The 27,296-nt window shown below is 31.7% G+C and overlaps 2 protein-coding genes across 5 annotated transcripts in view; both read right to left on the bottom strand.

Moving 5' to 3' along the window:
- LOC111638017 overlaps positions 1-3,663 on the bottom strand; it is a 62,384-nt gene extending 58,721 nt beyond the window's left edge. For all 3 annotated transcript variants that reach the window (XM_023383638.1, XM_023383640.1, XM_023383639.1), the window contains exon 1: positions 3,519-3,663. In XM_023383638.1, the coding sequence (XP_023239406.1) occupies positions 3,519-3,570 (52 nt within the window). In that variant the 5' untranslated portion in view covers positions 3,571-3,663. The remainder of the gene's footprint in view (positions 1-3,518) is intronic.
- An 18,050-nt stretch (positions 3,664-21,713) lies between these two features.
- Positions 21,714-27,296, bottom strand: part of LOC111638020 — a 46,397-nt gene continuing 40,814 nt past the window's right edge. For both annotated transcript variants that reach the window (XM_023383642.1, XM_023383643.1), the window contains exons 17-19: positions 24,120-24,188; positions 23,918-24,018; positions 21,714-23,847 (exon numbers count right to left, since the gene is read on the bottom strand). In XM_023383642.1, coding sequence (XP_023239410.1) covers positions 21,740-23,847; positions 23,918-24,018; positions 24,120-24,188 — 2,278 coding nt within the window. In that variant the 3' untranslated portion in view covers positions 21,714-21,739. The remainder of the gene's footprint in view (positions 23,848-23,917; positions 24,019-24,119; positions 24,189-27,296) is intronic.

Genomic DNA, 27,296 nt, shown 5'->3' with positions numbered 1-27,296 from the left:
AAAATTATTTATATTAATGATGTCTCCGAAGTTTAAGGAACTATTCGCAGAAAAATAAGTTATTAGAAATCGGCCGCGATTTGCTGAGCTGTTCCGCAACGAAAACAATGTTGAGCAATGGCGATGTCGAATGGTGACACTCGGTAAGTAATCCTACAATTTTTTGTTTATAGCATAGTTTATACGGATTATTCCCAAAAAATATATACATATTTTGGAAATGTTGAGTTGGATTAGTCTAGAATCAATTAATTTTATGAAAGAAAATCTTTCAAACAGCCGTAGTCTGTAAACTTGACACGTGTCGGGTTGTGATTGGAAGGATTCGTAAGAAATCGGATTCCTAAAGAATGGAACGTATCTCTATCTTATAGGGGGGGTCGACTGTATACAGCAGATTAATCTTATAAATAATTTTGCGAATCAGAAAAATATATAATTGTCGCGAAAACCGAATGAATGACTGTAATGAGAACGAAGAATACTGTAAATTTTGAATAGCCTCTGAACATTGTACAAGAATCGGATTTTATGTCAACTGAACTTTGTGTTAAAGAAATAAAACTTACAGGTCCTAGGCACTTTTTAATGTTTTAAATATAACCTTTTTTTTTCTGTTTAAATTATTTCTGGATTGCAAAACAGTACGAGAATTATTTTTTTTAGAAGTGTTGAACACGGGGGATTGTGTTAACCAATCACATGGCTTCTTTTCCACCTTTATTTATTTCAACTAAATAAAGGTGAACAAGAATTATTGTTACTGCAAAAAAAGCAGAATTTAGTATCCAACATTCCTAAAACAAATATCACTCTTAGAATGTACAGTACATGCCAATCAATCTTAGGATCAAATTCTGAAGGAAAACAATCTTTTTCAGCATTAAATCACATTACAAATCAGTTCAGATCTAATTTGTCTAAAACATTATCATATTTATCTGTACTTTCCATAGAAAGTGAAATATTAAAACAGTTGCCAGCTGTAAAAGTTATTAAAGATTTTGCATGCAAAAAGTGTAGAAAGGTCTACATAAAATAAATTGAGGAAAAATTTAATGTTTTATTTTAATTTCCATAACTTCTGTTTTCCTGATTGTTAATTTCATAAGCCCTCGGCACTGTGCCTAATAGATAACACAGACTAAATGTAACTGATGAAAAGATTGGATTCAACTATTAAGAATTGGCAAAAAGTTTCCTGATTGTCCAGCTTTACATGAACAAGTTATGCTGTCAATTTATAAGATTTTTCCTTAAAGTTTATAACACCAGTAATTTTGTGTGGGACAGACCTTCAAAGCTGATGTTTGAACACAAAGGGCACAAATATGTATAGAATGATCTTAGTTATTTGTTTCAACAAGCCACATAACATGATTTGCCCCGCTAGCAATAATTGTTCTCCTATAAAATTTCTCAATAAACAACCATAAGCAGGATATATCATTATATCAAAGAGTAACATGATTAATTTTACATTGACTAGTTACAAGTGACCCAGATAAAATAGCCATTTGGTAAAAATGTAGCACCCTCTATAGTTCATGAATAATGCAAATTAACCAACTGTAATCTGAAAAATTTCATTATAACATGTTTAACATGCTATCATATGAGAAACGATACTGTCACTTAACAGGCTTTGCTTCTGAACTCCAAATGTCAAAAAGGATGCACATTAAAATCAGCTAAATACAGTAACAGCATCTTTCCAAGAGAGACTTGGTGACATTTTGCAAAAATAGTGATAAACAAAAAAGTGACTTTTAGTTAAAATAGTGACAATTCCAAACCTTGGAATCACTGTAAACTGCAAGCATTACTGAATTGTAGAAAGATTCTACACTGTTTATTTGGGCTATGTGATGCTTAGAAACCATGTTATGCTCAGACCGCCAAAAAAACTGCTGAGTACTATCCAGGGTTACCAATTGCTTTTTGGTGAATCCCATAAGACGGCACTTAAAAATAAGCTATTTACTATTGAAAAAAGCTAATTTTTTCATTAAAAAATTTAATGTCACATACAGTGGTACCTCAGTATAAGAAATTAATCCATTCCGAAACTGAGATTGTATCATGAAAATGTCGTAAGGTGAATCAATTTTCCCCATACGATTACATGTAAAACTAAATAATTTGTTCCAACACGAAAAAAACACTCAAATTAAAGCTAAGTAGTACATTAAAAACAAAATAACTATAGTAAGGAAAACACTGAAAAATGTGTTTTATAGTTGTAAATGTATAAATAACCATAATAGAATAATAATTGATAAAAAAAAAATGTAGTATTATTTGCACTTTAGCTTTGAGGATAGACAACGGTGGAGGTGTAAATTGGTGGCGGAAGAGAGGGAGAAGGGAAATGATACTAAAACTTAACTTACATAACATAATGTAACAATACTTAGAAAAGATAAAAAAATTATTGTTGTTTTTATATATATATACATATATATATANAATTTTTATTCACTGCTTTTTGCTTTCTTTCCTTCACTTCCACCAGCACTTTCACTGGATAGAGGTTGCTTGGTAAAATATCTATCCAAAGAGATTTGGCTTTGCCTACTTTTTAAAATGTTTCTAAAATGACTTAGGCAAACATCATTACTCCGAGTGGCAATATGGCCAGTGTGAACCTTTTCGGGATGGTTCTTTTCAATAAAATCGGTCACTTTCTGATAATACCTCGAGATTTCCTTTATCGAGTGAGATCCTTCCACAATGAAGCAAATGAGCAGACTGAGACCAATGAACAGAAATGAATAAAAAATGGCACTGTGAACTAATGTAATGTCATATGGTGAGTTTTTGTTCGTATCGTGGAGCAGAAATATGTTCGAATTTCATGTCGTATCCCGAAAATTTCATACGCTGGGGCGTTCGTATCCCGAGGTACCACTGTAAATCAAATTCTTCATCTTTCTCGAAACATAGGAGTAACCTTAGTAATTATTATACTTAAATTTCTAATCAACACGTCTGACAATCTTGAATCATTGTGAATGTCATGTGACAATGACATGCTCATTCAAATTGTTTATGTCATTACCTTTAGCATTATATGACACATTATACTCTGCAGTAATAACTTTTTACCCCTTTTCTGGGTTTAATACCAAATTCCCTGGCGGTTTCTGGTTTTCCCAGTTTCCAGGTCCATTGGACACTCTGTTTAAATAGTAGAAAAACTAAAAATAGTTTATAATTTCAGTATTTGATTCTGAAGAGTGAATTTATTTTTCAAACATATAATTAAAAAATTATGGATGCCTGGAAGGAGTCTAATTATTTTAAGATTTAACACAAAATAAATTCAAGAGTAAAATGCATGAAAGAATTTGCAAAACTGAAAATTCTTGCGAATTCTTTACCATATTTGGTAACTTAACATCAACAGTTAAGTTTGCATTATACTTTTGAGTAAAATAAAAATACATTACTTAAATATTGCATTATTATTAATTAAATTAGTGTATTAATAAATATTTATGTTATGATGAAGTTACCTAAACTCTGCATTGCTATTCTGTTCTCTTGAACAGAAGTGGCATGATGCATTTTGTCAGACTGCGAGAATGTGGACAAATTACCGGTCGGAGTCAGATCATCTTGCGTTGTAGTATTAGTACTATAAAATAAAAGCGTATTAATGATCTACTTTAAAAGTAATCAGAAACTTAATTGAAAAATGCATTTAATTGTAACTCTTAATGTGACTTCTCAGGAGATTAAAAAACATTTCACTTTTAAAACTTTTTGGAAGCTTTCTACAGGGTATCTGTAACTTTAATTTATTCTGCACATTAGAGTAAATTTATGAATGTAGAAATTGTATGCATTTGTAATAATAATGGCTACTTTATCACATCACAACAAATGCCAAAAGTCTTCCTCCTACCTGGAAACATAACTTTTTCAACACATGCAGTAGCAACATTTCTGGTGCAATCAAAATAATTGCTTCTGTAGTGTTATGTTTCAATTCACGCAGAATATGTGAATTATTCTCTATACTCTGTCCTTTCAGAATTCACACAGAAAAAAGTTGGGGATGTCAAATCTGGAGATCTTGGTAGTCACAAATTTTGGGAAATTATGCAATCTATAGACAAGTTTCAAAACGTCTCTCTCTTTTTTTCTAGCAAATTCTTTAATTAAATCAAATAAACTAATGTTTTCAGCTATTTTAAATGGCCTTCTTCAGGTTAAGCATAATTGGAATGTCAGTTAGAACATAAATTTGAAACACTGAAATTCCCTCACATTCTTATGACATCATAGTTTTACAAAAAATTTGTTCCAAGTTTAAGATTTCCAAATGTTATAATACCATGATGTCATAGGAAAAGGAGTGAATGTCAAAGTTTTAAATTTTGTTTTAGTGATGTTTATTTTTATTTTGCACTAGGTTTGTAATTGTAATTTTGTTTATTTCTGCATTTATTTATTTAATTAATTTCAAATTTTCTTATAAAAGCATGATGTCATAAGTGAGTGAATCTCAATGTTTCAAATTTATGTTCTAACTGATGTTCCAATTATGCATAACCTGAAGAAAACCATTTAAGATAAATCAAAAGAACTAACATTTTTGGCTAATTAAAGAACTTGCTAGGAAAAAAAGGTGTTTTAAAACTTATATACAGAAGTTCTAGCTTAAAGCACATAGAGTTGCAATTTGAATAACTCATAATATTGTCATTGTGCCATTGCCAGACTGGTGTCATCATGTCACCAAACTCCTATTTCCCCATCTCTCATCCACTGTACCAGTATCTTGGCACAAGGCATGCACAGTCATCTTATTGGACACAAGAATGACAATCTCCTCCTTCACTTATCTGTAAACATATGATTTTCAGCAGAAATTCATCTCCAGCAATGAAACATTATTCTCACAAAAGACTCATGCTAGACTATGGCTCACTCTTGCAGTCCCTGCACTAATTTACTGTTGCTCCATTGGTATATTAAATTGTGAAACCATGTTCCCACCCATTAGCACAACAAATTATTCAAAATCTGAATTGGGAAACTTTACAGATACTGTACATTTTCAGAAACTTTTAACTAATTTACTATATCACAACTACCTTTAAAATCCAGTCCAACATTTAATTAAACAATATTTCTTATAATTTGATTAATTAATTAAACATTAGACTGGATTTTAAAGATATTTGTGGTGTTATAGTAATTAGATGTCCAGTTTTAAGAGGCTACCATAACTGATTTATTTGGATTCAAAGCTTTTAGATTCTTATTCAATAGTGCTAAGCTCTATTACATGATGCTGACTACTTAGAAGAAGAATTAGCTCACATTCAAAGAATAGTGATGTCTTTTGGCTAAAAAAATCAATCATTATTAACATTAATAATAAAGTATTTGACCAAATGGAAGAGAATCAGACAGGACAATACAAGGATGCAATATATTTAAAATGAAAAAAAGATGATGACATTAATAAGAGACAAGATGTTGGCAAAATTCTAAGGATTACAAATAGCAAGAGGAAAAAGTGTGTTTGAAAGGTAGATCTATAAATTTGAGTAATTAAGTCAGAATAATGTAGTACAGTACAAAAATAATAATAAATCATCAAAAGAGTACAGTCGCAACAATAGATAAAAATATGCCAAGTCTACAAATGCAAGCACATCTTTTATTTATTTTTGTTAGTTTAATAATATTACAGAAGAAACAATGATTGAATGATTCAATGTACTCATTATCGACAAAGACGACAAGTTTTAAATGTTAAAAATTAATGTTCAATTGTTCAATTAGTTTATAAATTGATTAAAAGCTACCAAAAAACTTTTAAAAAAAAAACAATGTTTGCAAATTCCTAAAAAGCTGACAATTACAAAAACAGTTTTGTTTTCATTTTAACTTATTCCAATAAATAAAGAAAAAATCCTATGACAGTGTTTATAGTAAAGAGATTAAACTATGCTCAAAAGTAGATACTCACAGATATATAAATAATTAAACTTACTCTAAAATTGAATAATCGCAGTTAAAAATAATTGAAGATTGAAATTTTGGAAGATTAAACTTTGTACACACCGGTTATAGGTTCAAGTAGGTCATATTTTGCTATATACAACCTAGTGTGCGGTTGCTGTTTTATAAAAATAATTGAGACAAAATATAAGCAAATTTTATAAAAAAAATTAAGAAATGAAAAAAGTTGATTAAGCAAGTTTACAACATTCTAAAAAATTATATTTATTTTATTATATTCATTAACTGTGTTGTAATAAAGTTTACAGTTCATTTTCATTCAGAGGTTACATCTTGCAGTTGCTTCAAGAGAAAATTTTGACAGAAATTTTCAAAAAAAGATAAACTGCAAAATATATCAACATCTAATATCTAAATAAAGATAAACTGTAAATTCTACTACAATAAATAATATTAATTAAATTTTTTCATGAAAATTATGTTCAATATATTAGTAAATTTAAAAAATACTTTTAAATTTACTAATAAACACTAAATCACTTTTGGTGATCTAAACTTTACACATTGCTTTGTGATGCTCTTTTAACTATGTTACAATTTATAAGAATTTTTCAATTTAAACAATATTAGTTATATATGTGTTATGGCCGCCGTTTGATGCACTGTTCCATGATGAAAACAAGCTTTAGCAATGGGCGTAGGCAAACGGTGCACACTCAGTAAGTAATCCTACAATTTTTTGTTTATAACATAGTTTATACGAATTATTTCCAAAAAAATATACGTATTTTGGAAATGTTGAGTCGAATTAGTCTAGAATCGATTAATTTTATGGAAGAAAATCTTACCCGCGGGCTGGACACCCAATTTAAACTATTTATCATTTTGTGTACTTTGTAAATTTTTGGAAAAATTTTGTGTAAGCTTGGGATAAATTTTGTACGTTGAAAATATTCTGCACCCTTTTTCATAACTTGTATTATACCACACTACTTCTTCCTGCCTGCAGACTGTTACACTTAGTCAAGCATATTGTCATCAAAAAATCAACAAGGCAGCCAAGGAAGGAAGTTCCCTGACTTTGGGAATTTGTTAAAAATTGTCAAAAACATTCCATGACTATTTCTGAACACTAATGAAAAATCCCTGACTTTCCAGGTGTGTAGTAACCCTGTATATTATTATAGCTGAAGATATCTAGCGTGGGTATCTGAACCTTGCGACTCAGAATATACCTGGAAAAAAGTTGTTCTCTTTGCTTCAGTTCCTTTTCTACTTTAACCTTTTCCTTCCTCATCTCTCTTTTTGCTGACTCTATTTCCTCCAGATTTAACACACTCCTCTGGTGTAGCTCTCTACTGTTGTGTTGGCTCTTTTTTTTCAGAGTTGACTCTCTTTCTGAATGTTGTGTTCAGTTTCCTCTCCTCCTCTGTCTTTCTTGATGTTTTTTGTCATTTCCTTTTTCTGACCAATCATGAATTTATTCTGGAGCAAGTTGAGATAATGATAGATAAGCTTGATTGATTATTCTTAGTCCTCCTCTCTTGTCTATTATGAACTGTGTGTATCCACATGATGTGTATAAAGTAGCAGCAGTCACCTAATACTACTGAAAAAAGGGAAAATGACGGTAATCCCCTTCATCTTTTCCTCAAATGCTGCGAGATTAATAATAATTAATTGATACAAATTAGAAAAAAATAAACAAAATTCCTTTACAATGCTTCTTGACAACAAACAATCCCAGTGTTGCATTCACACGTTTATGAGGTGTGGATGCAAAGGGTGAAAGCTAACAATTGTTTGATGAATAACCAGACAGAAAAAAATAATATATAGCAAATACATATATAGTTGAAAAACAATAACATTTCCAACTTATTATTTTAAAAAATTACATTGTTAGCTTAAAATAAGTTGATTAAAATTATAATGATGATGATAATAATAATTACAGAATATATATATAACAACCTCCAAAATTTTGGGGAAATAGTGGGCCTCACAGCGTGTAAGTGAATCTATTAATCTGTAGAGTTAATAGTAAAAAAAAAAAAGTGTGTTAAGAATCATTAAGAAACTATTATTATTTGATGGAATCATTCTTTTTCTTAAAATAATATACTGATACAAAATTCATATAGCATGTTAAAACCATTAAGCTTCTGATAAATAGTTGATCCTAATTCCATAAAATAATAATAGTTTCCTAATTATTCTTAAAGCAATTTTCTTCCTTTTTTCAATAAACTTGAGAATATTCATAGATTCATATGTGCATGATCAGCAGCCATATAAAACTTTAAATGCTCATAACTCCTAGGTGTATCTTTAAAAAATAATATTTTAAAGTTTACTTTTTGATGTAGAATTGTAATATTCAGTAAAAAATGTGGGTTACTCATTTAAAGAAATTAAATTCATTGCATTTTTGCCATTTGTGGGAAATCCAATAGTGCAATCTTGTGGCTCTTGTTACAAATTCTGTAACAATTTTTGTACAGGGGACACATTGAAAGTTTCTGGATACAATGGTCACATTTATTATTAATTTCTGTCCATTTTCATATCTTCTCAAAGTATGATCCCTGATTCTTGACACATCATTACATTGGGGGAGAACCAGCTCTAAAAACACTGACACCAGTCTTCTTCTGAGATGTCTTCCAAGGTCTCTCTGTATACAGCAACTGCCTCTTCTGGACTCCTAAAACAACATCCCTTGGCTTCAGAAAATATAAAAAAGTCACAGGGTGCTAAATCTAAACTGTCGGGTAGATGGGTGACAAAATTCACTCGAGTAGTCCACCATTCTCATTGCCGTATGTGCCATTGCATTGATGTGGTAAAGCAAGAGTCCACAAAGACCTGTTTTAGGGTGTTGTTTGCAGATTTCTTCAAAGACTAGAAGAGAAATGGTGACATACCACTTAATATTAACTGTCTTCCTATCTTCAAGAGCTATGGTGGCAACATGACCCTGTTTTCCAAACAATGTTGCTACCATTTTCCAACCAACACTTCTTGGACATTTAACTTTGACAGGTAGTGCTTTGTCACAGAAGACCCAAAAAATAGTTGTCATAGATAACTATTTTTTACATTTAAATGGACCCTTATTACATTTTTGGATTCCTCATCACAATTAATGAAAAATGGCATAGTTTTATCAAAATTGGCACATTAAATTTTGAAAATAAACTTGACTCTATAGCAAAGTCTAACATAAAACACTAATGTGAAGATGTGCTAGCGACCATGAAACACTGCATAACAAAAACGTGTGATTTGTGTGATAACGCTTTGTTGGGCACACTTGTGAAACGACATTATATCTCAAAAACAAAGTCATAGACTCGCAGTTTTTATTGCATTTTTGGGTTCTTAGTCACAATTAATGAGCGAATGGCAAAGTTTAATCAAAATCAATGAAACAGATTTTGAGAATGAACACAATTCTGAAACTCATAGAAAAGGCTTTGCTAACACTTTGCCTCACACTTTACCAACCTTTAACGTGCAGTCTATTTTATTAATGTAATCTAATGTTTTTGGTCAATTAATTGATGAAAAATGTTAATTACATTGACAAAATAGACTTCACATTAAAGGTTGGTAAAGTGTAGTTATTTTGAAAGTGCAGTTCGAAAAGAGTGTACAATGGCAATGCTTTGCCTCAATAATTGAAAAAAGTACAATGAAAAATTTTTTAAACTTACAGTTTTGTCAACAAAATTATCACAACATAACTTGTGTATTACTGAAAAAATTAGTGAATGAAACATACAATCAAAATAAACAAACAAACTGCCCAAAATTCCATTAACAAACACTAGATGATACAGGCTTATTGTAAGAAATGTTGGCAAACATACAAAAGATTCTTTTCCACTTTGTAATTTACAGACAGCCCTTGATTTCAGTTTTGTAAATTCCAATGCCTCCAATGTTGTGAGGAAGTCAGCATACCAAGGTCTTGTGATTAGGGCTGCGTTCATCAGGTCTACTTGTATGTTGTTCTCAACAACATATACAGACAGGGAAGTAGTGTTTTATATCAAAATGTTTGAAAAGCACAAAACTGTTATTAATCAACAGATCAGGCAAGCAACAGTAAACCACCTCATTATTTTCCCATGAGAATATTATGAGAATGAGCAATGGTGGTATCGATGATATGCATGCGATCCGATCAGCAACATGCACCAAACTAATTCCAGGCCATTTGGTGTAAAATGGACTACCAGGCATGTGGACATAGGCAACCAGGCACCATAGGCAAAATATGCATCTGGAAAAAACTTAAAATTACATCTAATGCAAAATGTATCCTTAGGTACTTGGAATGTAAGAGGACTTTTACAGATTGGAAAGCTCTACATAGTAGAAAGATAGCTTAATCGAGAGAATATACCGATTTGTGGCATCTCTGAAACACATTGGAAAGAGAGTTGTCATTTTGATACAATCGACTACACAATATATGTTTCAGGTACGACCAAAAATGGATGTAATGGATTGCCCTTTCTTAACAACATATGCTTAACAAAATATGTGGAAGACTATAAACCTATCAACAACCGCATAATCAAAATTACAATATCTTTCAGGCCAGTAAAACTTCATATTATTCAGGTTTATATGCCCTCTTCGACTGCTTCGAACAATGAAGTGGACATAGTGTACGCACAAATTGAAAATATTGTGAGGGACGAACAGACCCACAATAAAGTGTTATTTTAAATTTTAATTATTAGAAAATTTAATCGGTTAAATTCGAGCATTTTATCGAGTTAGGCTAAAAGCCATAAAAATTATTTCCCACGGAGTTTGTTCCTTGTTGAGTCGGATCAAGTTAGTCAGGGATGTGTCACCAGGAACTTTTGATGGAGAATCCATATTGGATGTGCGACCGTTAAAGGCCATCACCTGACCTCATGGAAAAAACCCAAGAGGAAAAAAAAAGAGAAAAGAAAACGATCCCGAGGTCAGTCGTCATCCGAAGTCCCTCTACAAAAGTCGTCATCCGAAGTTCCTCTACAAAAGTCGTCATCCGAAGTCCCTCTACAAAAGTCGTCATCCGAAGTCCCTCTACAGAAGTCGTCATTCAAAGTCCGCCCAACCAAGTCGTCCTCCAACCCATTAAAACCGTGACACCGAATTAAAACCGCGACCAGGATTAAACCCGAGAAAACATTCATGCTGGATTAAGCCTCTACACTCCTCCGTGCCTCCACCCCAGTGAACGGACAAGAATCTGATTCAAGATTCAACGGTACAGAACTGTCCATCGACAAGGTATTTATCAACCCGCGATTTGTTTGTTAACTCTCTCTCTCCGCGGCCTAGTATAGTTAAGACCAATAATATGCCGATAGTATTTAGTATCTCTGTATAGTATTTAGTTCGACTTAATTAAAATCGTTATTTACTTGTTACTATGGAGTCCGAGTAAGTTACTTCCGCGTCTCTCTCCTCACCTCTACTCCGAATCCAAGCGCTCACACGCTACCGCTCGCGAATCTCGTGACATAAAGTCGCGATTTCCGAGTCCCCAGAGACTCGGTGGTGTCATCCTGACAGGGCGCCAAAGAGGTGCCGACCCTACGGTCACAGTGGTGTCAGGAGTGGGATTTTCAAAGGCCCCAGATCCCCGGAAGTACGAAAACAAAAGGCCGACACAAAAACCAAACATTGGAAAAAAAAATTAGACTCCGAGAGAAAAGCAAACTCCGATCAAAGGACACAATATCATCACAAAAATATCACAGAAAAACAATGATAACAATGGGAGATTTTAATGCTAAGATAGGCAATACAAAAAATAATTATAATATACGGTGCATTATAGGACAATTTGGACTGGGCGCCAGAAATAAAAGAGGAAATAGACTCCTTCAGTTTGCAATCGATAACAGTTTTTCAATAACTAACACCATGTTCAAACACCATTATCAACATCTTTCTACTTGGACTTCCCCAATAGATGAATATAAAGACCAAATTGATTACCCATAATAAGAACAAGATGGAAATCATCAGTAAATAATGTCAAAGCAAGACCTGTTTTGTATTCAAAAACCTTCTATATTCTTAACATTCCATTTTTAGAATGACAATGAACCTGATGAAGATCTTGGTTAAAGATCAAAAACATTAGTTAGTGACTATATTCATTTTGTACTGGAAATTTAAAGGTTTTAGATGTGATGATTAACCCAAGACTTGAGACTTCAGCTAGTTCAATCTTACAACAGACTCTTGGAAATTTAAAACCTCCATCCTTTACAAACAACCCAGATGATTTATGGACACAAACAAAGAGTTGGATTTTAACTGGTGTACAACAATGCACCACACAACATCGGGCACAGAATTGGATGACAAATAACACAGGTCGACAAAATAAAAAATTTTTTTTTTCCAGCTGCATGAAATATTTTTGCTGAATTATATGTTTTAAAGATCACAGATTTTAAAAATAACTTCCGTTACATCCCATCACACAAAGTTTCTTTGCAAAATAAAACAAACTTTTCATAAAAACTCTTATTTATTAAAATGAACTAAATATATTATATTTTCTTACAACTAATCAGCAAATTGTTTCTTATATTTATACACAATTTTAGGTTTACTCTTTTTTCTTATAAAATCTTTTCTTCTTTTTGATGCTTCTCCAAACTTGTTTCCGATTTCCTTCTCTGATTTCTCGATTGAGCAACCAACAGTAGTCAGCTAACATATTGACATCCCATTTTTCATTAGTAACGTCTCTCGATATCATGGACATCCCGGTGAAATCTTTTACCCTGCTCCCAAGTTTTCGGGAAAATAGTCAATATGGGAGTGTAAGAAATAAACTTTAAAGCTCATCTCGCATCCTCGAGCTTCATACGCTGCTGCCAGCATGCTTTGTACAATAGTTTTATAGTCAGGGTCCTTAGTTTTCCCCAAAAACTTATGTGCTACATTCTTGAAAGAGTCCCATGCTTCTTTTTCCTTTTCTCCCATTGTTTCCAAAAATTTGCTTTGTCTCAATCTCCAAGTTTCAATTTGAAATATGCAAATTAAACCTTCTTCACAAACTCACTTATGTTTCTTTGCTGACTTTTCACTGTGTATTCACCACAAACATAACAGAAGCTGTCGGGAAAAATTACACAATCTCTACGAGCCATATTCCAGAAATAAAAATACAAGCACAGTAGCGTTCGAATGCTGGATATAAACTGTGTGTGGCATTAGATGGCCAGCGAGATACTGAACTTATTTAGCTTGTTGAAACATCATCTAATCCAACAGCAGGTTGTTTATATTTATTCCTAGTATATCCCATATAACATGTCAAAACATGCTCAACCTCACCAATAATATTACTCACCATCAACTTTAACCCGTTTCTATACAATCACGTGACCTTCCTCCTAATGCTAAAACTACTTAACCCACCTCCCCCTACCACTACTCTCTTCAATAATTAACATTTTTATTTATTTATTACCAAGTCCAGCTATAACTGATAAAATTAATGTGAGAAGTCTTCATTTTAAGGCCATTTTTTAAATAAAAAAATAATACTAAATTTTTAACTTAATTAGGAATTTTATGCTAAATACAAAAAACTTGAGTGTAACAAAAAAAATTGACAAGGAACTTTTTTGGTATCTTTTTCGTTTTTACCAAGTTGAAATTTGTAAGAAAATGTATAAAAATCCTATGCAGTTTTTTATACATTTTCTTACAGATTTCAACTTGGTAAAAACGAAAAAATCCTATGCAGTTTTTTACTTACAAACCTGTCTAATAATTTTGAATTAATAGATGAAAGACAAATTATTAGCTTCAGCAATCATTGCAGATGAAAAGAAGAAAGAACTAGACAAAAAAAATCAAAAAGGCTTGTAAGAAAGATAAAAATGATTATATCGACACTATATGCAATATAAAGGACATTAACTCAACTAAAGCAAAATATCACAGAAGAATGGCATCAGTATCTCAAGCTTCGTGTCAACATATACCAAGAAATCTTCGCTCAAGATTAGAAGAGTGCCAAGAGCATAACGGACAACATTTAGATAACATAACTTTTTAGTAAATAATTTTCCGATAACTGCAGATTGAAAATAAAAACAAAACTTTCTTTGAACAGTTTTTATTTTTAATTTATTTTACTTTTAAACTGCGCTTACCCTTTCTGGACACCCTGTAGTATCCTGAGAAACGATAAAGACAAGCTTAAGAAGGAAGAAAAAGCAAGCATTTATAAAATTCCATTTGAAAATCAACAATTAGGAATTAATTTAAGAAACTATATTAGGGCCACAAGAAGGAATTTGGCTATTAGACTTAAGGAGCACAAATATGACATTAATAAAGGGCACTGAAACACAGTGTTGTCAAGTATGGCACAAGTAGAGGACTGTAGTTAAATGGAATGAAGCGACTATCCTCAGGGCCATGCCTTCCCCATCATTAGCATTTCACAAAAGAAAAAAAAAATTAAAAAATGTATGAAAAAATTAAAATATAAAAACTCTTAGTCAGCACCTGCCTTTATACTTGGATGCATTTTTATGTATTTTGTTTTTTTATATTTTTATTTTATTTATTTTATTATATTATTTATATCAGTGGTTCTCGACCTTTTTTGTTGATGTACCCTATTAGCCCATTAGTTGTTTCTCAAGTACCCCTTATATTTTTGCATGTAAATTTTATAATTACTGCATTAGATGTATACAGCCCTTATAACTGAGCGCCATAAAAACTCTAACTAACTAGACCAGTGGTATAAATAAATACATTTCAGCTAGCTATATATAATATACTTATCAAATAATAACACAAGAAGTGTTAATAATTTACAGCAAATTGATTAACATATGCCATTTTATAATGAAAGTTAGATGTACCCCTTCGATTTATGCTCGTACCCCTAGGGGTACATGTACCCCCAGTTGAGAACCACTGATTTATATCATTATTGTTTTAATTTATTTTACATATTTTATTGTATTATTTATTTGTTAATTTAACTAATATATTTGTTTTAAATTTAAATGTAAAATATTTGAATGTTCCATCATTAAAATGTTAAATTTTTAAATACATTTGAATTCAGTTACATCTGAAAATAACCTATTCTATTAGGTTGAAAATGTTAGTGTTTGTTTAATAAACATTTCTCAGCATCAGGTGTTTGATGATTCATTAATTATTTAAAGAGCTGAGTATGATATTTAATTAGACATCTTTATTATTTGGAGATCTAAGCCAAATTTAGATAGAATACTGCAGGCTTTCAATGGCAACCTGTTTGGACTTACATTAAAATTAGAGCAAGAAAGTGATAGGACTACCCATTTTCTCAACCTCCAAATATTGTTCAGAAACGATTATATAACTACAAAAGTGTACCATAAACTTAATCTACAATCTTTCTTTATTCCTTCAACATCTAACAACCAGTACACTTATAACATAGCAGCATACAGGACTTTGCTTCAAAGAGCTTTTACCCATTGCTCTAATGTCAAGGTCACACTACAAGAAATAGAATGCATTAAACGAATTGCCATAGCCCACAGTTACAGCAGTAAGTTAACAGAAAGGATAGCTCACAAGATACAGGGCAACATAGAAACGAGAGCAGTAAATAAAAAATTTTCTAAAACAACAAAGAAAACGCATAGTGGTTGACTTTGATCCTAGATTGAGCCAAACTTATAAAATCATAGCCAAGAAGATCAAGGCAGATTTAGCATACAAGCATAACCCATCAATATATAAATTTATTACCAATGCCAAAGATAAAAGCAATGAAGCCAGAAGACCAAGAGTATGCTCGGTACCGCTAGACGACAATAGATTTAATACCAACAGGAAGTTAACATACATAGGCTCAACAAACAGATCGTTAACAAAAAGGATAGTGGAACACACTACGATACTTATAACAATAAGTCTAATACCACTCTAAGCCAACATGCAAGTGAGCTGGGTATAACATCCAAATGGGAAGAAGCTAAGATTTTAACTCAATGGCATACTAAGAACATAGAAATCTCACAAAATCCCTTAAAGAGAATCGCATTAATAGCAAGGATGTTGACTCGTTATCCACAGCCTGGCAATTGCTCCTAGATAATTCCCTAAAGGAAATGCGTTAATTTACTTATTCCAATAAGATTGTCATGTGACTATGTTTTTTTATGTTTTATGTGAAGTTTATTTTTTATTTGCACTAATCTTGTTAATTTTAACCTACAATTTTATTTCTGTATTTATTTATTCTATTCAAAACCATGATGTCACAAGATCTCAATGTTTGTAATTTACATTCTGATTTATTTTATAACTGATGTTCTATTTTGTTTAACTTGAAGAAGGCCATTTAAAATGGCTAAAAATGTTAGTTAAATTAAAGAAAGTCCTAGAAAAAAGAAAGAAAGGTGTTGCAAAACTTTGGTTTGTACAATTCTAATCATTTTCACATCAATCAGTTTCTCAACTGACAACTATAAAAAATTGCTATAAACTTTCCAAACAACCCAATAACTTAGGGGTGTTCAGCAAGGAGACCACCACCCTGTCCATTCTTAATTTCCTGTCAAGTGTTGAATGTATGAACCTTGTGATACATTTGACACTTTGCAGACCTGAAGAATGCAGCCCTAATTACAAGATCCCGGTGTGCTGACTGCCTCGGAACGTTACAGTAGAGGCATTGGAAATTTACAAAACTAAAATCAAAAGCAGGTGTATAAACTGAAACACTATCAACTGGGCAAGAGCAAGTGGGTGATAATCAACTGAACTTCTGCCTACTGGGTGCTAAACATCCAGGTGACAAAGCAAAAAATCAATAATAGACAAAATACAATTTTTTTTATTGTTTTCCTTTTTAAAATCAGCATTCTTTTTTATCGACCTATTATCAGTAAATTTTAAAAAATTTTTTAAGAAATGAGTTGAACAAGTTAAAAGAATGTGTGAGATTAGCCGGGGTACAACCTAGAGCACCACTTAATCGGCTTAGAATCGTGAGATTTGATCTCTAAATTTTTAAGAAAAGCTTTAAAGTGAAAAGGGATATAAACAGTGAAGTCTCTATCCAAGTCAGGACCATAGACACCAGTTAATCGGATTTATTACATGCAGATTAACATGCGTTATCTTTAACTTGTGAGTATGAGGAATGTAGGTAACTTGAATAGGAATGAGTATGAATAACTAACATTAACCAAACCATATTTATAAAGTAAATCAAACAATATAAAGTACACAAATGAATTAATAACAAATCATCCTTAACCCTGAATCTAAATAACTAACTTAACCTAATCTTATTTTAAACCTGACGCATGAGAGAGAGTTTACATTGATCTAACAATTATCATATTACCTTCTCAGTTCTTTCAATCTTTCATTGTATGAGAATCTCCTATAATTATAACTATTCTTCTTCTTTTCTTTTCTATGTCACTTTCCTTAAATAACTTCTCTTATGACAATCTTGTCGTATACTTCATATGGAGGGCTCTATAGTATGGACTTTAAATTAACAAATTCGTATGACATATCGAATTCGTATGACATATTGTCTATATCGTATGGCTAATTCTTTTCGGGAGTTGTGTGGCAATACCTTCTTTGACAGACTGCCTATATTGTATGACAATCTCTCTTCGTGTGGCAATACCTCTTTTGACGGACTGCTCTCGTGTGGCAATACCCCTTTCGACGGACTGTCTCGTGTGGCAATACCCATTTCAACGGACTGCCCCGAATGGCGGAAAAATGTCTCTTTTATATTGGCTCTCTCTGACGGCTGAGTAGCATGTGCAGAAGCTTGTATTTTTGACTCATCTCGTGAGTCTGCCGTGGAAAGGAAACAACTTCCTTTCTAAAATCGAAAGTTTCTTTTGACATNATTTTGTTTTATTGTTTTCTTTATTAAAATTACTATTTTTTTCTATTGATCTAATACACTGTAAATTTAATTAATAATTTTTAAGAAATGAGTTAAATAAATTAAAAGAACAATTTTGTAATTAATAAATATTTATGCATGTAACATACATTATTTATTTATTTATTTTTACAAATAAATAGAAATGTTCCAAAGGACAATTGATATTTATCCCCCAAATTAACAAATATATGTAAAAACAAAGACAACAATTACATAAAATTAAATATAGTAAAGTGAAAAAGTATAAAAGCTCTTTGAAATAATTTGTTTTGTAAGAACTGCTTTTCTTTGATGTGCTTTGTAAACTGTTTCTAAAATAAAATAATTAACGATGATACAGTACTTTGTTCCAAAATATTTCCTTTCCCGAAGTTGGAAATAGCTTGCAATTTACAATTCATAACTCTAAGTTTTAGCCATATTTACTTTTATATATAATCTACCAATATTTACAAAAAATAAAAAAATAAATAAATAATCCAAAAAATCGTACACTTGCTAGGCATTTAAAAATTTTGAAGTTTCTCTGGCCTAAATGATGGTCATCCAGTTAATCATTGACCAGCTATCATGTAACCCTATAAATTACAAAGAGGAAAAGAATCTTTCATACACCTGGCAACATTTCTTACAATAAGCCTGTATCATCTAATGTTTGTTAATGGAATTTTGGGCAGTTTGTTTGTTTATTTTGAATGTATGTTTTATTCACTAATTTTTTCAGTAATACACAAGTTATGTTGTGATAATTTTTGTTGACAAATCTGTAAGTTTAAAAAATTGCTTATTGTATTTTTTCAATTATATAACAATATACATTAGTTTTAAATTTTGTAGTGCATTCTTCAAAACATTTCATTTATACAACAAACAATGTGATTAAGTTTAGTATTTATCAAAAACATTAGAATATTTTAAATATTAAATTACCGTTCTGAATTACGAAGGTTTAACCTGTGTGTGTTTATTTTTCTAACATGCAAATTTCTCAAGATATTTGCTTGTAGTGATTAAAATGAAACACCCTGTATACGTAAAATATGCATTTATAAGTTAAAAATTACAAACAATTGAAGTTAACAGCAGGCAAAGCCTTCTTTACTTTCCTCTACTGCTCTTCAGTTCAATCTAGACACTGGAGTACACGTCCGTCCATAATGCTTGTCTAACAGCCGATCGACAGCGCATGGGCGGAAGAAGATCACTTGATAATCCAGGACGTCCTACCTGTTATCAAAGGCGTTTACAGTGGACTGGACCGATTTGCGCCGTAATGGGGGCGAGGAAATCGAGCGGGAGAGACTAATGTGTGCAGTCAAGCGTGCTACGGGTTGACATAACTAGTAGCTCATCAATGCTAGCTTCGCGTCCGCTGTATTTATTTTTTTTTTAAATCGTCAAATCGCGGCCCTGATTATCAGAAATTATGATTCTATCTGTTATTTTGATAATTTTCTTTCTTTATAATGTTTTATTTACTTCATTTTCCTGTAATTAGAGACGATACGGCTTTAAAATAAACAGATCAGGTCTCACTCGCCAATAGATTAACTCAACTTTCACCAATTATCGTCGGTTCCTTTGTAATCGGATAGGAATTGACTGTGTTTTAAAGTCTAGTGTTAAGTGTTTATTGCTTTTGCGGTAATATGAGTAGAGTAGGAGAGTCCCTTAATGAACCGCCTTTTATTACCGTTTAAACAACTTCTCCCCACTTCTTATTCTTAGTAACTATACACGTCTGTCAAGGTCGGTTAAAGTTNTTGTTTACAGAGTAACGTGATACTTCGCGCGTTGTTGTCGTTAACGGTGGGTGTGGGTGGCAGCTCACTTGACACCCTGTTGTGAAAGTAATAAAGTTTAACCGACCTTGACAGACGTGTCTAGTTACTAAGAATAAGAAGTGGGGAGAAGTTGTTTAAACGGTAATAAAACGCGGTTCATTAAGGGACTCTGCTACTCTACTCATATTACCGCAAAAGCAATAAACACTTAACACTGGACTTTAAAACACGGTCAATTCCTATCCGATTACAAAGGAACCGACGACAATTGGTGAAAGTTGAGATAATCTATTGGCAAGTGAGATCTGATCTGTTTATTTTAAAGCCGTATTGTCTCTAATTACAGGAAAATAAAGTAAATAAAACATTATAAAGAAAGAAAAGTAACAAAATAACAGATAGAATCATAATTTGTGATAATTTGCGATTTTACAATTTTAAAATAAAAACGGCGGACGCTAAGCAATCAGTGATGAGCGACTAGTAAGTCAAACCGTCTGACCCGTGACCGCACGCTGCAAGTCCCTCCGGCTCGATTTCCTCACCCCTATTACGGCGCAAATCGGATCAGTCCACTCCAAACGCCTTTGATAACAGGTAGGACGTCCTGGCTTATCAATTGAACTGCTTCCGCCCATGCGCAATCGATCGGCTGTTAGACAAGCATTATGGACGGACGTGTACATCATAGCAGACCCAACAGAAGTCATAGTGGACTGGGCATCTCTTGTCCTGAATCTTTTGTATTACTTTAGCTCTAAAGTAATACAAAAGATTCAGGACAAGAGACACCTTAAATACATAGAAGCATGGCAAATACACAAGACCAACCAGGAAGGACAAGCAATAAACTTTAGAGAATCAAATAAAGTCTCAGTGGCATGGAGAGTGGGCATAGTCTGAATATTTTAGTATGAAAAAGGGATGAACAGTTAAAGAATTAAGCACAGTTGTGTTACTGTTTTTATTTATTTATTCTTTTATTATATTTATGAATTGTTTATGTGTATATTTGTACAAGTAACCCATATATATTGTATTTTTTATTTATGGGCTTGCACAGTAGACTTCTAAGAAAATTCAAATGTTTAAAATCATTTCAAAACAAATTTTGTTTTAAAAAATCAAAATTATGCGATTTTTTATTCCTGAAGGTCATTCAAATGGTCGAAAAAGATTGAAAAGTTAATAAGGCTGAATATTAAAGGTTTTTGTCAAGGTTTGATTTAGATGGCTACAGTTGAAATAACTTTCTTACTTTAAATCAATTATTTTCTGAGAGTTAAAAGAAATAACATCACACTATCTATGATGCAAAAGGATTCTTTATTTAAAGTACCTTCACTTTCAGCAAGTAAAGTGGCTTCAATTAAAATTTGAGACAAAAATGGAGATAATTCAATAAACCTACTTTTCCAGTTACTAGTAACATCCCTGCCCACTTTCTGTAGGTTATTTTGCAACAATAGGGACAGATGGAAGTACAAGGAGAGAACAAGAATATATGCCATACCATTAAAAAAACCAGGAAGCAGACCCCTACTTTATATTAGAGCATAAGAAAGAAATTTAATATGCATATTACAGAATGCCAAAGGCATATAAAATATCAGAGAACAGCAGCACTATCCAAAGTGGAAAAAAAAAAATTATTGTTGTTCTTGTCTGATGGAAATATTATAACATATTATAAAGAGAATGAATGAATGCTAGTATTACTAATATTGATATTTTATATATCTTTATTTAAAATTTAAGTTGGCATCTAAATGCAATTGCTCAAATTCATTTTTGTGTGGAACTTCAACTGAAACTTTTTGAAAGCATAAGTAATTTAACTAAAGAATCATTTTGTTTCATGAATAATGTAATGTTATTTCCTTTGATTCAATTTAGATGGATTAAAATCAAACTGTGTTAAAATTTTTAATATAAATTATATTGTTACTCTAAAATTAAAACACATGAATAAATATTGATATTTATGCATTCATTAAAACCATTTACCTTGATCTTTGTTAATATCAAAAGTGATTTCATTTCTTTCATACTGTGTGATATCATCTTTTATTTGTTCATTACTCTTTCCTGTTCTAATTCCTTCATTACTGATACTGGGGGTACGTCTTTTTCCAATCATTGCTATCCCCATAGTGGGTTTAGGTGTGCGTGGAGTTTCTGGAGTAGGTGGTCTGTCGTCATTGTTGCTTTCTGTCACTAGAGGTAAACTGATTGTTATTTGTGGACGAATTCTTGTTTCAACGTAATAATGTGAACTTCCGGTAGACGAGATGGCACTACCAGAAGCACTACTGTTAAGACTACTATTACTACTAGTTTTTAAACATTCGTCAGCTATTTCTTGATGGGACTCATCATTTTTTTGCGTCCTTAGTGGTTTTGGAGGATTATCGGTTTGACAAGATGAATTAAAAGTTTTTTCCGTCTGCACAGCAGCTGATGACATTGTGACTGTTTTCTGTTCACATTTTGGAGAACCAAAAATTGCACGTGCAAGTTTTGGTGAGCCTAAAAATTTTCTTTCGGAAAGAGGAGATCCAAATCGTTCTTCTGATTTAGTAAATTTATTTTTGAAATGTTTTTTCTGAGGTTTAGGTGAAGTAAATTTTTTCATGAATTTAGGAGAACCAAAAAACTTAAATGATGATTTAGATGAAGGATGATCACCAACTTCTGAGAGACTTTCTTTTGATGTTCGTCGTAATCCATTATTTGTGCTTACTTCAGCAATTTGAGGTGATGATAATTTATCTGAAGAAAATTTTGAATTGTGACTTGAAGGTATTTGATCAAACTGAAAATATTCTGGACCACTTTTATTTTTAGTATACATGTTTAAAGGAATACTTTGAGAAGATTCATTTGGTGATGAATGTGATGTAGGATCTTTATCATAAACTAAAGTTGTAATTTTTTGTTTATTAGTATTATCTAAATTATGCTCATTTAATGGTTTTGAAAATGATGATTTGTTATAAATAGGAATTGAAGACTTCACAGATTTATTATTATTTGTATTAACACCACTGCTGCTGCTGCTACTACCATTCTGCTCTTTAACAAGTTTCCTTGGCTGTTTATCATTGTTGAAACCAGGTTGAAGAGATATAGTAGATGGCTTTTTCTTTCCATATAGCCTATGATACTCTTTATCTAACATACTAACAAATTTTTCTGATTTAGTTTCTTCATTACTACTGTTTTGATCAGAACTACTATTTTTTATATTATTCTCTTTGATTTTTTCTGGAATTATTTCTTTATTTTTCTCAAGTGAATTTTTTGGAAATTTTTGTCCACATTTAGCTAATTGGTCAAAAGATCCAGATAATTTAGCTACATAACCTGGAATGGGAGCAGAATGTTCTTTAGATTTTTTTCTTTCAGCTGTTGCAGCTTGTATTTGGTTTTGACTTAGATTATTATATGAACCCGTCATTCTTGCCACAAGTCCAGGAGTTATTTCTTTAACCATAACTCTCTGTCTTCCTAAAGAACCCGTAGAAAAATCTTGTAATTTGTCTTCTAAATTAGACCACTGACCAGAAAGACGATGAGCTTTTGAACTTGCATATTTTTCTTCATTTCCAAATGATGTACCACTGGATACTTCCTGATAACTCATTTTACGAGGAAACTGAAATGCTGATGAAGGATGTTGAGCATGCTTTTCAGAACTATGAAGACGTTGAATATAATGAGATGAAGCATCCGTACAACTTAGTGATCTCATATAACCTGAACGAAAAGTCTGGATGTATTTTAATTCATCATCCTTTTCTGTCTGCAAACCTTCACATTTACTTAAACAAATATTAGAATATTTAGTTTGTTTGTTAATAGAACCTCTTGTTTGCTTTGAATGACGATGCTTTGGCTGTTGGCCATCTATAACTGAATAATTGTGTAGGGACATCATTGATTGATGAACACTATCATCTTGCAAATACTCATAATAATAATTTGCCTTTGAATTTCCTGATAATGTAGAACAAGGTGAAATTTCATGGCTACATAAATAAGTAGAGCCAAGAGGACTACTATCTTCACTTTCATCTTCAGTTTCACTATAATAAGCATCTGAAACAGTTTGTTGTTTTATTAGTAATGTTAAATTATTTAAAGTAAAAAAATTACTCAAACTATTTACTTTCTATTCCTCCAATTCTTTCAACTTTAGTAAAACCACTTGTTGTTTCATCCAATGTGGCATCATAAGAAATTGCAGCTAAACCCATTTTATTCATCCATCTAACAAACATGAACAAATTTTAAAAATGAGATTAATGTTTATATTATAGTTATTATTTAATATTTTTATATCTGAATAAACTAAATAATGCAAAACATACTTAGTCATATCTTCTTGTGAATCTGTAGCAAAATAAAAAGTTGTACCTGGATGATGTAATTTAAAGGAACTTAAAGGAAAAAATTAAAAATTAAATATTCACAATTTTAAAACAGAAATGAAGTAAAATTTAACCAAATTTAATTTAAACTAAAACATAATATAATCACTTTTTAATGAAATAATTTCATAAAATTAAAAAACAGAACCAAATGATTCTATATAAAAATACATTTTTTTCCGATTACTTTAATTTTCCAGATGGAACAACTATATAAATGCATATATATATATATAAATGCATATATATATATATATGCAATTTTTTAAAATAAAAAAATTATCAAATCATTACATCACAAACTTTAAAAAATTAGAGAGAAAAAAGACTTTATTTTTTAAAATACTGTAGATCATTTTGACTAAATGAAAAAATTATCCATTTTTATTGTTTTCTTATTATACTTATGCTGATATTAGGGGAAGATCCTCTAGTATCGAACACCTAAGCTTTTCCTATATTATAAAAAAATTTTACAGCTCAATTGGTCTAGATTACATTCCATGCAAAACTTCATTGTTTTATTAAAAACACCTGTTAAAACTCATTTTTCATAAAGATAATCATTTTTTTACACTTTTTACAGACATTATATTTTTACCAAGCTCAATTGAGGAGGGTTGTATCGGACATGAGAAAAATCTGCAAAAAGAGAATAACTTTTGGTTTCACAAACAACTTTTTATTATTAGGCAGAGTTATTATTGATAAATTTATAAAAGTACAAATTACAGATCATAAAACTAAGTTAATACATGATAAGAAAGTAATATAAATGGAAAAAATTTTTAAAAATTATCAGTCTGAAAATTTAACAATTTGTTTTAATGACAAATGCATTTTGTGTTTATTTTTTTGGTAATGCAAACATCACATTCATAAAAATATTTGTTTTCTTCAAGAAGATCAGTGCAATTTTTGTGAGCCCAATCTTCACAAATCCTACACCAAATCCAGTCTTTTTCAAAGGTTTCATCACAGATGATGCAGTGAGTCTCTAGGTCTTCTCTCTTTTCTTGAACTGATTTAGACTGATTTACTGTTTTCTTTCTTTGTTTCTCTTTATGTAGAAAATTTTCTCCCAGCATTTTCTCTTAGCTGCATAGATTCTTTCTTTCCTTTATTCTGCTATAGTTTACCCATATTGTCTTGTAAAACAAAAACATTCCATGAGAATATAATTCTTATCAATTTTAAACTGTTTCTGATACAACTTGTAACACCTCTGTCTCATACAAACTGCAACATTGTTGTCTGATATAACATGCAACATATCTGTCCGATATAACATGCAACATATCTGTCTGATACAACCTGAAACATCATAGAACAAAACATCGGTTACCACATACATATTAGTAAGCTTAAGGAGATTTCCAGCCTACAAGTTGTCTTCAACAATAAACAAAAAAAAAAAAACCTTATTCTCATTTTCAGTCTAGCTATGACAACCAGAAGTCAACTTTGTTCACTCAAAACACCATTAAAACTACCAAATTTTTCTGCCACATGTCAACAACACTACTGACTGACAAAATATGGCAGGAATCTGAACTTTCTTTATTCACCCGACATGCTAGTGTCTTCACAGGTTCTGCCACTTGCAGCAAATATTAGAAACAATGTTTGTCCAATACTAGCCGCCGTCCGGTACTAGAGGATCTTCCCCTATACTTATATGATTCAGTTATATAATTTATAAATTGTTTTCAGAATACTTTATTTAAGTACAAAAATAAATTTTATGAACTAATTCTCAGTACTTAAAATATAAAAAGAATAGATGGAAAACAAAATAAAAATTGAGAAAAAAATATAAGCATCCCAACTGAATAAAAAGATGAAAAATTTGCCTAGTGTTTGAAAATTGTCACTGCATTGTGTCTGTGTAAGCAAAAAAAAAATATAAGCTGAAATCTTTTGTAAGCATATCTATTAATAATAATAATAAACTCATTGCATTCTTCCAAAACATTATGCAGTACTGCAGAACAACACTACATCTCAGGGCTAGTAACACTTCCATACAAATAAACCAAGTAGTCATTAGGCAAGGAATTTTTCAAGGAGATTCCTTGAGTCCTCTCTGGTTCTGCCTAGCCTTGAACCCATTATCCAACATGTTAAACAACATGCAATATGGCTACAATATCAGACATGAAAAAACAACACAGTTTAAGCTGTCACATCTCATGTACATGGACAACATAAAACTTTATGCATCCACACAAATTCAGCAGCTCCTACAAATCACACACTCATACACCAAGGACATACAAATGGAGTTTGGCTTAGACAAATGCAAAAAACTTCACATAGAAAAAGGAATCCTGAAGAAAGAAGATTTTGCACTTGGAGAAGTTACTGAATCTACAGAAGAGGGTGAGTTCTACAAGTATTTAGGATTCCAACAGGCCAAACAAACAGAACATACACAAATAAAGCAAAGATTAATTAAAGAATACCAAAGTAGGTTAAATGCTATTCTCAGAACATAGTTAAATGCAAAACACACAGTTAAAGCAATAAACACATATGTCGTTCCAGTACTCACATACTCTTTTGGAGTTATACATTGGAATCACACAGATCTTGGGCAACTCCAAAGGAAAACAAGAACAACACTTACTAAGCATAAACATCATCACCCTAAATCCACCATAGAAAGATTAACCCTTCCACGTAAAAATGGTGGACATGGCCTGTAGTGAAGTAAACCTTCACTACAAACAAATAGTCACTGCGAGAGTTTTTCTACAGGAAACAAGAAATATCACAATTATATAAAGCAGTAACTCTAGCAGACTCAAATAACACACCATTAAACTTACACTCATATCATACACATGACACAACATATAAAAAGCACAGACACCATCAAACAATTGTGGGCTCAAAAGGCACTCCATGGCAGGCAACCTTATAACCTGGCCCAGAATTTTGTTGACAAAACTGCATCAAACAGCTGGTTAGATTGGGGATGCCTCTTTGAGGAGATGGAAGGATTCATGATTGTCATACAGGATAAGGTCATAAATACTAAAAACTACAGAAAACACATACTCAAAGATACAACACTCACAAATGACATATGCAGAACATGTCACATCATGCCAG

This window comes from Centruroides sculpturatus, unplaced genomic scaffold, assembly GCF_000671375.1.
Source record: "Centruroides sculpturatus isolate CEXI.00-Female unplaced genomic scaffold, Cexi_2.0 scaffold1061, whole genome shotgun sequence".
In the NCBI taxonomy this organism is placed as follows: Eukaryota; Metazoa; Arthropoda; class Arachnida; order Scorpiones; family Buthidae; genus Centruroides; species Centruroides sculpturatus.
Note: the sequence above shows the minus strand (reverse complement) of the source record. Positions and strands in the feature narration are given on the sequence as shown.